At 43.6% G+C, this 13,129-nt stretch overlaps 1 protein-coding gene across 2 annotated transcripts in view; it reads left to right on the top strand.

Moving 5' to 3' along the window:
* UBE2G2 (ubiquitin conjugating enzyme E2 G2) overlaps nt 1-13,129 on the top strand; it is a 35,382-nt gene that overhangs the window by 14,787 nt on the left and 7,466 nt on the right. For both annotated transcript variants that reach the window (XM_003823824.5, XM_008977537.5), the window contains 3 exons: nt 1,518-1,553; nt 1,648-1,693; nt 12,197-12,315. In XM_003823824.5, the coding sequence (XP_003823872.1) occupies nt 1,518-1,553; nt 1,648-1,693; nt 12,197-12,315 (201 nt within the window). The remainder of the gene's footprint in view (nt 1-1,517; nt 1,554-1,647; nt 1,694-12,196; nt 12,316-13,129) is intronic.

The raw sequence follows: 13,129 nt of genomic DNA, 5'->3' as shown, positions 1-13,129 counted from the left end.
GAGATGAGCATCATTCATGGAAAAGACTGCCCTTTGCCTCTGGGCCATAGCTCTGTGTTCCCTCGAGTCAGGGTCTGTGTTGGCACAGGTATGCTTCTGGGCTCTCTCTTCTGCCCCATTGCTCAATTTAACTTTGAGCCAGTGCTACGTTGCCTTAATTTCCATAGCTCTGTAAGGCAGGCTTGGTAACTCATAGATGAAGCTTTCTGTTTATTCTTTTTTTTTTTTTTTTTGAGACAGAGTCTTGCTCTGTCACCCAGGCTGGAGTGCAGTGGCATGATCTCGGCTCACTGCAACCTCCACCTCCCGGGTTCAAGTGATTCTCCTGCCTCAGCCTCCCAAGTAGCTGGGACTACAGGTGCATGCCACCATGCCCGGCTAATTTTTCTGTTTTTAGTAGAGATGGGATTTCGCCATGTTGGCCAGGCTGGTCTCGAACTCCTGACCTGAGGTGATCCACCCGCCTCGGCCTCCCAAAGCGCTGGGATTACAGGCATGAGCCACCGCGCCTGGCCCTCTGTTTATTCTTTTTAAAGATAGTGTCTTGGCTATTCTTGATTGTTTGCATTTTTATATATCTTTTAGAAAGATATATATATGCCTGATATTCGGCAACTGTGCCAAACTCACTTTTACTAATTATCTTTAGATTCTTTTGGGCTTTCCTGTGTATATGGACATAGCATCTGTGAATAATGAGTTTCATTTCTTTTTCAGTCCTTATACCTTATATTTATTTGGCAAGGATTAATTTTCTGTCTCTTCAAAGAACCACCTTTTGGTTTCATTGATTTTTTTTTTTTTTTCTGTATGTTTGCTTACTGTTGTATTAATTTCCCCAGTCTCACTCTGGTTGCCCACTGGACTCCAGCCTAGGCAACCAGAGTGAGACCCTGTCTCAAAACTAAGCAACAAAGTAACCAGCAGGAACAGTTTGGAAAGACAGTTTACCCCTTATGTTTGCTTTTGCATTTGTAAAAAGAAAAAGAAAAAGAAAAGTCTATGTTTTGTTGGTATAAAGAACTATTTGGGCCGGCGCGGTGGCTCATGCCTGTAATCCCAGCACTTTGGGAGGCCGAGGCTGGCGGATCACAAAGTCAGGAGATCTAGACCATCCTGGCTAATATGGTGAAACCCCGTCTCTACTAAAAATACAAAAAATTAGCTGGGCGTGGTGGTGGGCGCCTGTAGTCCCAGCTACTTGGGAGGCTGAGGCAGGAGAATGGCATGAACCTGGGAGGCGGAGCTTGCAGTGAGCTGAGATCACACCACTGCACTTCAGCCTGGGTGATAGAGTGAGATTCTGTCTCAAAAAAAAAACAAAAAAAAAAAACTTTGTGTAGTTGTTATCAGAACCGTTATTGTACTAGGTATTCACTTTGGGCAAACAGAATTTTCACTTGTTAATATGCATATTCTATGGTTTATAGGCTTACATATTTTGTAAAGGTGTTTTGTTAAAATGACAATGTAACATTTATTCTGTTTGGTAATGGTTTTACTTATTAATTTTATAGAATTAACACTGAATCCTCCGGAAGGAATTGTAGCAGGTAAGGTACCAAAGTTAACTTCCTTATAATTTACTTTTAATTGCCAAAGTTCCTTCAAAGTTAAAATGTTGTGAAATTTTTTCTCACCCTACAGGCCCCATGAATGAAGAGAACTTTTTTGAATGGGAGGCATTGATCATGTAAGTTAATCTTAGGTGTACTAGTTTTTAGGGCTTTGCTGGAAGTCAGATGTAAGAATCACATCAGCAGTGTGACTGTGTCCAAAAGCATCAGCTGGAAAAAAGACTAAGTTCTCCAGTAATGCCCAGCTCTCGTCTAGGCTGCTGGTCTGAAAGCAGAGAACCTGAGCATTGATCCAAAAGAAATGAGTGTTTCCTTAGAGCCAATCAAAGGTTTAGTTATAATTATGTAATATATGTATTATATATTTGAGAGTTTTAAGGTGGTAATTTTGGAATGTTGTATGATCGTGGTTAAAATAACTTCAAATGGTGTAGGTGGCTTTGGCTTCCAGAAGTAGTCCCTTCAGGTCTGAAATTTTGACGAGAAAAGGGTCCTCAAAGATGTGTCTGACCACACCAGGCATGTTCGCGCAGCCTTGCCTGCCCTGCCTTTGGGCCAGGACTTCTTTTTCTTCTCCTTTCCTCCCAGTTCGTATCTTCGTGTGCTGCATCTCCTTTTTCTGTTGCCTTGTCTGGACTTGTTGGCCTTGTGTTCTTTCTGACCCAAGACATGGCTCAGTAAGTGAGCAGTGTGGTTCTGGGATTCATGGCATTTAACTTAGGGTGACGTTGCTTGGAAAGAGAAACACATGGACCCCTGATTTTAGAGTGTTCTATGGCCTTGACTCACTTTGCTTTTTCTTCTTTCTACCTTATATGTGCAATTTTTGGCCATTCTTAGTGTATTTTCAGCAAAGTGAGGTTAAATAAAATTTAGGAAGTTGAAATTTGTAATCAGTCTCTGTTTTCTTTCTTTTCTTTTTCTTTCTTTCTTTCTTTTCTTTTTTGAGATGGAGTTTCGCCCTTGTTGCCCAGGCTGGAGTGCGGTGGCACAACCTTGGCTCACTGCAACTCCTGCCCCCTGGGTTCAAGCGATTCTCCTGCCTCAGCCTCCCTAGTAGCTGGGATTACAGGTACCCACCACCGTGCCTGGCTAATTTTTGTATTTTTAGTAGAGACAGGGTTTCCCCATGTTGGCCAGGCTGGTCTCGAACTCCTGACCTCAGGTGTTCCGCCTGCCTTGGCCTCCCAGAGTGCTGGGATAACAGGTGTGAGCCACCGCGCCAAGCCCAGTCTTTGTTTTCTCATTAGTGAGGTCTTTTAATTTAAAGCAAGGTCTCGGGTTGGATTTTGTTGCATTGAGAAGTGCTCTAGAGGGCAAGGACCGGAAAAGTGAGGGCTGTGAAACAAGTGTGGGCTCTGGCTTGAAGTGATCTTAAGCTTCATGATGCTTTTGGAATTCGCCAGTTGCTTGGATCACATTAATTCTTAATGCTCTATGGGTTGGTCTGAGAAACAGATTGCAGCTAAGTGTTGTCTGTGGAGGTTAAATTGATATGAAAATTAGTATTTTGGATAAACAAAATGTTTTTAAAAAATCATCAAACGCTATTCAGATGGTACAGCACGCCTGCCATTTCCTGATCATTTGTAATATCCTAATTGCTTGGGCCTATGGCACACGTTTTTTCGGTGTCTAAAGGTTTCTGGAATCTGTGTTTGTGTGTAATGTGGCCCCCAAGGCAGTTATGAGATGGATGGCGAGTCCCACAGTCTGGGCTGTCCTCATTAGTGGACTGTGCGGCTGTATACTTGTATCGGGGCAGCTCTTTTTATTTCTGTAGAAGCAGGAGATCATATACATGAACTGATGTGTAACCTGCTTGTTTCATGTGTTAATGCAGGCGCACCTGCACTCATGCCAGCGGGGCAGCACGCCTGCTGCAGGGGCCCAGAGTTGGGGGAGGCCTGTCTATGCGTAGAGGTTGGAGGCGCCTGTCGTGTCTGCAGTATTTGGGGGGTGCTGGCTCCTCAGTAGGCCTATTTGGAAGCTCGTTAAAGGAACAGTTGAGCCGTCCAGTGTGGTTTTAAAAAAATGTTCATTGTTAAAAATCGATTAGGGTAACTATTACCAATTTTAAATAAACAGTGTAAAATTAAACCAATATTTTGAAAACCTGTCTTAAAAAGTAATTAGAACTATTTTTAGGTAGAGCACTTCTGTGTTTGAACAAGGCTTTTTGCATTAGTTTGGAATTCCCCTGCTTGGAGATCCTAGTGAGTTTGTGGGTTTTGGTCCTGTTCCAGACCCTTCACAAACAAGAGGCCGTTTACAAGTGCACTTAAAACGCCTATTAGGGAATTAACTGTCCTCCCATCGATTTGTCTCACCCTGCTATTTTGGCAGACATCTGGCCAAGTCTTTGCTCCTTGGTGATAAGTTTCTTCTTTTTCTCTTTATTCTTTCATGGCTTCCAGGGCCGCCTCTCTACCCTAGTATTTCTAAAACCCGGGCTTGCCTCACGGAAGTCGAACGGCTGTTGGTTTTTGCTGTTGTGCCTGCCTTAAGGGCCAGTGAAGAAAATGTCGTTTTAGATATCTAAGCAACAAACACTAAGTGCCTTTGATATGTTAGGGCCCTTGTCTGAGGATACAGACATGTCAAAGATGCACTGAAATCTTTACCTTGGAAGACCAGGGTTGAGGGATTAGGATGGAGAATAGAACAGATTAGTGAATGAGAGGACTAAATAATGAGAGTCCGCAGGCTGTGTCTTTAAACACCAGGAATAACTCTGCTGACCCGCCAAGCTCATGGTGGAGTCTGAGCCTGCGATCAAATCGAGTGTGGCTGGGATGGCGGCACACCAGGGGATGTGGCCACCGTGGCTGTGGGTGCTAACATGGCCTGCTGCTCTTGGCCCAGTCACTTTGCCTCTCTTTGACTTATTTGGATCAAAACAGAGAGGTTTATCAGCATCTTCTAGACAGATGGTTACAGGTCTTGCCCAGCTCTAGGGTCCATGGCCCGTGACCCCATTGCCACTAAGCCACGGTGACGAGGGTGTAGCTGCAGAGAGGGTGGGTGCCTTCTTTCATTGATGCACTTATGTGGGACAGAAGGAGTCCTAGACAGCCGTTCATCCCCAGTGGCCGGACAAGGCGTGGAGTCCCTTGGCCCTTGCTGTCCTCTGTGTCCTGCCCCAGCATTCCCAAATCAGCTGGCTTGGTGACCTTCTTGTCTGGTTCATGCCTGACTGCTGTCACCTCCCCAGACCAGTGGTTCTAGAGGCTGTGGTGAAATAAGAAGGACCTTCCTTTACTGAATGGTGTGTTTGGGGCCCAGCTGGTGGATGGATGCTCCCAGGTTCTCCAGCTGGCTCATGGCAGCCAGCTTGAGGGCTCCCAGGCTGCCGCGGCTTCTACCAGGAGCCCTTCTCACACTGGGGGCAAGTGTCCGGGGCACAGCAGCCTCCCTTTATGTCCAGGTTTCTTGTTGACTGAAGACTGTCACAGGGCATCTCTTGGCAGTATTATGCCGTGCTGAAATAAACCCGAGATAATAAAATAGGTGTTTATAATTTGTATTGTATGTAATCTCACCATAGCATTTTCTTCAACAAAAGTGTCAAAAAGATCCCTATATGAAGAAGTTATTGCCACATTCATTGCAGTAATAATAATAAAAAAGGAAACATCACTGTTCCACATAATTTATGGAGCATCTATATAGAGTAATGCCATGTAGCTGTAAAACAGTTCAGGTGGAATTTTCATCCTGGCATGGAAAGAGGTACACAATATAAATGGAAAAGGTGGATTCTAGAATAATAGGTCTGGAATCGTCTGTCTGTCCTTCCTTCCTCTCCTCTCCTCCCTCCTCTCTCTCTTCCTTTCTCCCCTCCTTTCTTCCCTCCCCTCCCGTCCCCTCCCTTTCTTATGGAGACATGGTCTAGCTCTGTCACCCAGGCTGAAGTTCAGTGGCCTGGTCACAGCTCACTGCAGCCTCAAACTCCCAGGCTCAAACAATCCTCCCACCTCAGCCCCACAAGTAGCTGGGACCACAGGTGCACACCACCACGCCCAGCTAGTTTTAAAAATGCTTTGTAGAGATGGGGTCTTGCTCTGTTTCCCAGGCTGGTCTTGAACTCCTGGCCTCAAGCAATCGTTCTGCCTCAGCCTCCCAAAGTGCTGGGATTACAGGCAGGAGCCAAGGCACCCAGCCTAAACAGCTTTATTGAGATAATTTACGTACTGTAAGTTTTACCTGCATTAAGTATAAAAGTTAGTGGTTTTAGTAAATTTCTAGAGTTTTGTAGTCATCACCACAGTCTAGTTTTAGAACATTTCCAAAAAGATTCTTATGTCTATTTGCAGACAGTTCCCATTCCAACCCACAGGCAATCCCTGCTCTTTCCTCTGACTATAGATTTGCCTTTTCTGACTTTTCCTATGTATGGAATCATACACTGTCTAATCATCTGTGCCTGGCTTCTTGTACTTGGCAGAATGTATTTGCAATTCATCCATGTTATACCATGTATCAGCAGCTCCTTCCTTTTCCATTCCCCAGTTGATGGACATTTGGGCTTCCTACTTTTTGGCTCTTTTGAGCAATGCTGCTCTAAACACTTGTCATGTCACACTGTCTGTGTGGACATGGAGTTCATTTCTCTAGACCAGATATAGAGGTGTGGAATTGCTGGGGTGTGGAGTAAATTTGCGTTTAATGTTTTAAGAAACTATCAGACTGTCTTCCTAGAGTAGCTCACCATTTTGCATTCCCAGCAGCAGTGTATGAGCATTCCAGTTTCTCCACTTCCACACCAACACTGCTGTTGTCTGATAACAGCTTTTCTTGTGGGTGTAAAGTGGGGTCTCCTTACAGATTTGACTTGGATTTCCTTGACGACTAATGATGTTGAGCATCTCTTAATGGGCTTATTGGCCGTTCATGTATCTTCTTTGGTGAACTTCAGAACTTTTCCCCATTTTTATATTCGGTTGTTTTCTTGTTGGTGGAACATAAGAGTTTTTTAAATATATTTTGTTACAAGTCCTTCATTAGACATAGGATTTTTAAATATTTTCTTCCAATCTGCAACTCTCCATTTTGTTTTCTTAATAGAGTCTTTTGAAACTAAAAAGTTGTTAATTTTGATGAAGTGTGATTTTGCATTTTTTTTCTTATATAGAGCATGCTTTTGGTGTTGTATATAACCCAGGGTTGCAAAGATTTTCTCTTATGTTTTCTTGTAGAAGTTTTGTGTTTTTTCACTTTTACATTTAGGCCTTTGATCTATTTTGATTGAGTTAGTGTCATGTATGGAGTTAGGTGGGAGTCTGTTTCATTCTTTTGTATGTGGTTATCCAGTTGTCTCAGCAACATTTGTTGAAAAGACAGTTCTTTCCCCATTGCATAATTTTGGCACCTTTGTCAAAAATCAGTTGACTATAAATGCAAGGATTTATTTTTGGACTCTGAATTGCATTCCATTGATCTATGCCTATCCTTAGGCCATTACTACACTGTCTTGATTACTGGAGCTTCATGGTAAGTTTTAAAATTGGGAAATTTAAGTCCGCCAACTTTGTTCTTTTTCAAGATTGTTTACTAGGCCATTGCATTTCCATTACATTTTAGGGTCAGCTTGTCAATTTCTACAACATGCCTGGTGGGATTTTGATTGAGACTACATTGAATCTTTAGATAAGTTTGAGGGATATTGCCATCATATCAGTACTGAGTGCTCTAATCCACGAACATGGACTGTCTCTCCATTTATTTAGGTGTTTTAAAATTCTCAGCAATGCCATGATACATTTGAATTTTTAGAAATCCAGTTTTGTAGATTAGAGTATGTGAATTTATACACACATAGAGAAAAGCTGGAACAATAACCAAACTTAACTCTGGTTACCTCAAGGAGGTGATTTTGGGAGGGGGAGTGAGGGAGGTATTTGCTTTTTATTTTATATACTTCTGTATTGGAATATTTTCCAATATTCTTATATTTTCCTAGTTAAATAAGGTCAAAGTTTATGTTGTAAAAGTGATTGTCTATGTTAGAATATACTATAAAGTTCTTATAATTGATGAACTTATTTAGTACACTTTATAGTTCAAATATATTGGATTTAAAAATTTTAAGAAACATCTATATTGCAAAAAATAATTAGGGTATGGCTGTAGATGCCTTTTGGACAGGTTTAACTATGAAAATAATTATATGGAGCAAAAGCTATATTTGCCCCTACTATGATTTCATAAAATGGAAATGTTCCCCCTTTTCTTCCCAGCAGTTCTTAGCATTGGTTATCTACCTGAGCATCGCCTGGGGTGCTTAGAACACCACAAAACAGAAAGGAAACACAGGGGGTCTCTGGGTGTAAACCAGAGCCAGGGCCCTGCTCTGGGGGTGAGGGTCAAATATGTCATCCTGGTGGAGACCAAGTGCTGGAGGAAAGTGCAGGAAGGCACTTCCCCAAATCACGGCTTCTTACAGCCTCGTCCTCTTGCTACGAGGGTATTGGGATCAGTTTCTATTTAACTCCTCACTGCTTGGTACAGCAACAAGCACAACCTGGCATAGCAGAGCCGGTGTCCTAGGGCTTTTAAAGTGCCCAGTGTGGGGGCTGTGTGTGCAGCCCACCTTGGTCCTGCTGTCCTGGGCATTCGTGGGGTGGGAACATAGGCAAGAAGCTTTCGCTGAGCTGCAGAGCAGGGACTGAAGCAAGGAGACGCACCCAAGCTCTGATGCCAGGCGCCCTCATGTCCTTCCTGCTGGGTGCCCTCTGTCAATTCTGTAGTGTAAGGGAGGTGCTTATCCTTCCCCCAGAGTGGAGGGTGCCCGTGAAGCAGTTTGCCCTTCCCGTCTCCAGCTCAGCTGGCTCCAGCTTTTGGAGGGCCATCGTCCCTTAGTCATCCACTTCAGGTTTTAAATACTGATGGATAAGTTTGCATTCTCTGTGATTTTAATTCTTTATCACATGTGCGTTGGAGACTTCTTGTCTATGTGCTGTGACAAACTTGATAAAGAGAACAGCAGCAAAAGCAGTCGGCTTTCCCAGCACCTGCGTGCAGCTGAAGTGGCGAGCGCACCAGTTCCTGGAACACCGCTTGCCGGCGAAGCTCAGGGCACCCACTTGCTCTGGGTGCTCCATAAGGCACTCTGACCTGCCTGCTGCTTCTCTTATCTAGAAAGTAAAAAGTGTTAGAAAGGCAATGCAAAGAAGAACAATCTCTCCCTTGAGTTGAGTGTGGAAAGACAGAAGAGGCTGATCTTTGCTTTTCACTGGCATATAAGTGACCCACACTGTTGCTGAGGAATGGTCACAGCTCTTGGGGAGGACAGTGACAAGGCAGTTGTCCTTTGTGAGGAGGGAGAATTGCTAGTCAGGAGTAGGCCATGAGTGTTTTCAATATTTGCTTTTGTATCTAATTCACCCACAAGACAGCAAAACAGTCTGAGCTGTTGCAAGCATGCCTCCTGTGTAGAGTGCAGGGTCGTTATGATGCTTAATCTAATGCTTGTCCTTAGCTCAGCTCCGAAAGAGTTTAGGTCATGATTTCAATCAATAAGGCAGCATAATTTGCAGGCTTTGAAAAATTTACATTTGCTTTGGATATATTTGTGTCCTCCTTGTTGTTGTTTCTTTTGAAGATTCCCAGGTGAGGCCATCTTCGGTGAAAGAGAAGTGAGGTTGTCTGGGAGTATGGCAATAAAACTTGTCCAAAAACAGCACTGTGGCGTCTCCCACTCCTGGCTCGGGAGTTGCCTGGAAGGCATGTTCCATGGGGTCAGGCATGCTGCTGCACACCACTGCCCACCTGCCCTCCTGTCTGGGCACCAGGCGTTCTAGAAAAGAGAAAGAAACCCCAGTTTCAAACCAGTAGTAAACCGGAGCATTTGCAAATAACTTTGACATTTAAGATGTGGGCGCACTTCAGGAAATGTTTGGTCATGCTTCTGAGGCTAGGAACGACCTGGTGGATTAAAAAAAATTTTTTTTAAAGAAAGCCCTATTATGAGAAACAAAGAACTGTTATCAAAGTGTTGAGCAAATACCATTTGGCTCATTCCAAAAACACTACCCAGACATTTTTTCTTATTCTGGACTCAGAGGTGCCAGAAATATTGAGTGCTGGCAAGCATTCCTGACATATGAACAGTGTTACTTTTAAAGATAGTATCTTTATGTGCCTGACTTCTGATTTCGCAGTTTGAACTGTGTTCTCTTAACTCTAATACTAAATTGATCTAGGACCTTGACTAAGTCATTTCATCCTTGGATTTTCCAGCCTTGCTTGACAGTAAAATGAAAACCACAATCCTTGGTGCCCTTTCATCAGAGGGCATGTGGAGAATGAATGGGTAGTGGTTATCGTTTGCTCTGAGCTCTTGTACTGGACAGGAGGCTCGGGGTGGCCACGCCTCACTCTGATACATGGTGTGTGCCCACCCTGTGTTGAGAAGGCGGGGCTTCAGGAATGTGTTTGTTCAGGCCATTGCAGGGGGAGCAGAGTAACCCAGGCTTGAGGCGTCCCCAGGCTGCCGGGCGCTGGGTGCCAGTGTGGGCCGGGGGGGTACTCATCCGGGCACTGTCCTCTCCAGCGCGGCTGTTGTACCAGTAGCAAGAGCTCATGCTCGTGCCTCCCTCGGTGGCGTTCCCTGTGCTGGTCATGCTGAGGCTCTGGGGACTGTCACACAGTACCCCCCCACCCCCACCCCAGCTCCCCAAAACAAAGTGGCCATATTCACTATCTTCTTCTGAAAAGGTAGCAAAGACAGTTATCAGAATCAAAATTTGTCTTTTAGATTGAAAAATCTTGTCTCCATGAAGCAATCACTGCTTTGTTCTCTTCTGACTGTTGCCCGCAGATCAGCCCTGCCAGGGCCATGAGCCGTGCTGGCATCTGCTGTTGCTGCCGACAGCCCTGAGTGCCGCCTCCAGGTGAAAGCTAAAGCTCTTCGTTCAGTTTCTTTTTGATTTTTGTCTTTTTCCTTTAATTATAGAGATAAATATTTCCAAATCTCTTGTTATTAATTTCACTGAACCAAGATAATTTTAAGATTTTTAAAACAAATTTTTACTTTTAAGAAATCTGTTTTTTAACTGAAGATTTAAAATGTATATTTTTTTTAATTATTTTTTCCTGTGCCATATCCTGGATTCTTTCTGAAGGCAGTAGGTCTGGTGTGGACTGTCCTCTGCTCATCCAGGCCTTGGCCCCCGCACGACTGTTTTTTCTGCCTTAGCCTTTATTGTTAGAGGAGCAGAGCTGTTTATGAAGGGACTTGTTCTTTCAGTTCATAGAAGTAGAACGGGTTTACTGACTTATTTATTGATCTGATGAGTCACACCCAATGCAACTTCCACTGTTTCAGTGTCTGTCGCTGTCATTCAGCAGTCCTGCTTTCTTATCAAAGAAAGATGGTGCAAGATCTTTTAGAACCCCTCGAATGTGTGTTTTATTAATGTGATTTGTAGGAGAAGAGGAGTTTGTCCCTGGTATGAAGGTACAGGCATGGTGGCTGACACTCTTCCTCTCCTGTGGCCATCATGCCTAGAACTGTTGGTCAAGATAGTGTTAATTTATACTTGTTGGGTTTTAAACCTTAAGCAGGATTTCTGAAATGGTTTCATCTATTTCTTCCATTTACATGTGAGGAAAGTATAGGTCCAGGGAGACTCACGTGCCTGTGTTTGTGCCCATGACGGGGAGTTGCTCCAATGTTGCATCAGTGGGATGAGGCACAGCACGTGGGCCTGCAGGTGCAGCCTGGAGTGGTGGTGCCTGTGTGCCTAGCCTTTCACCGAGCATGCAGCAGGGATCACATGTGCTCTTCATCTGCTTCTTGAAGGTTGCAAAGATGCCTTCTTGGGCATGTTTAAAAATTAAAAATCACCTTTGAAATACAACTCTTAGCCCCACATCTGTTGAAATACAATGGAATCTTGCTATACCCTGTGCCATAATTCATACCCTTATCCTAAAATGTGATTGTACCACATCTGCAGAAAAAACTCCCAGATCTTAGAGCATTGACATTAGTTCTTTTCTCTGATCCCTTCTTATCAAGAGGTTCTGCTGCTTGACTCTTAACCTTTATAAATGTGAAAACTGCCTGGAATTCAGTCTTTGTACTTGTACCTAAGATTTAGACCAGATTGAAACAGGAGAATGGGACATTGCTTTCCACTGAGAAGAAAGTACCAATTCATTGTTACTTAGATAATCTTTTCGTGTGCATTTTTATTATTTATTTTTATTTTTGTTTATTTTTTGAGACGGAGTCACGCTCTGTTGCCCAGGCTTGAGTGCGGTGGCGAGATCTTGGCTCACTGCAACCTCCACCTCCCAGGCTCAGACGATTCTCCTGCCTCAGCCTCCCAAGTAGCTGGGATTACAGGCATGCACCACCACACCCAGCCAATTTTTGTATTTTTAGTAGAGACAGGGTTTCACCATGTTGCCCAGGCTGGTCTCGAACTCCTGACCTCAGATGATCTGCCTGTCTCGGCCTTCCAAAGTGCTGGGATTACAGGCGTGAGCCACCGCACCCGGCCTCACGTGCATTTTTAAAGTGGTAAAAATGTTCTTAACCCATTTGTCAATTGTGGTCGACGTTGAAAAATGTAGTTTGAAGTTCAGTCTACGTATTTTATATCTTCTAGGGGCCCAGAAGACACCTGCTTTGAGTTTGGTGTTTTTCCTGCCATCCTGAGTTTCCCACTTGATTACCCGTTAAGTCCCCCAAAGATGAGATTTACCTGTGAGATGTTTCATCCCAACAGTAAGTGCTTTTGGAAGTAGTTTTTGTGGTACCAGGATAGGTACGGAGATAATATTATCAGCCACCTGAAATGTGGTATATTCTATATGTCTATGATGTAGGATCTTTAGAAAACACTTCTTATGTTTTGAAATTCAGCCAAGTAAGCATGGTGGTATTAAGCACATGATTTCAATTTTGAAGGTCAGTTTAATATAGATAAAAGACAATAGGCACCTAAAACCAGATGCCATTTGACCCAGCCACCCTACTTCACTGGGGAGGAAGTTTTACACATGGGTGTGTGCTCAGAAGGGGTTATGCTAATCTTTGTCATAGTGTTATTTGTAATGGTGAAAATTTTGACTAAACCTGGGTTTTTAACACAAGAAGAAATTAAGTTATATATTGTATTAGTCTGTTGTCACGCTGCTAATAAAGACATATTCAAGTCTGGGTAATTTATAAAGGAAAGAGATTTAATGGACTCACAGTTCCACATGGCTGGGGAGACCTCACAATCATGGCAGAAGGCAAAGGAGAAGCAAAGGCACATCTTAGTGGTGGCAGGCAAGAGAGTGTGTGCAGGGGAACTGCCCTTTACAGAACCATCAGATCTCGTGAGACTTATACACTATCACGAGAACAGCACGGGAAAGATGTGCCTCCATGATTCAGTACTTCCCACTGGGTCCCTCCCATGACATGTGGGAATTATGGGAGCTACAATTCAAGATGAGATTTGGGTGGGGACACAGCCAAACTATATCATATATGTTAGAATGTGATGTAGATTTTTTAAATGATCTAAAAGAAGAATCAATGATACAAAGTA

The sequence above is a fragment of the Pan paniscus genome, chromosome 22 (genome assembly GCF_029289425.2).
Source record: "Pan paniscus chromosome 22, NHGRI_mPanPan1-v2.0_pri, whole genome shotgun sequence".
NCBI classification, from domain to species: Eukaryota; Metazoa; Chordata; class Mammalia; order Primates; family Hominidae; genus Pan; species Pan paniscus.
Note: the sequence above shows the minus strand (reverse complement) of the source record. Positions and strands in the feature narration are given on the sequence as shown.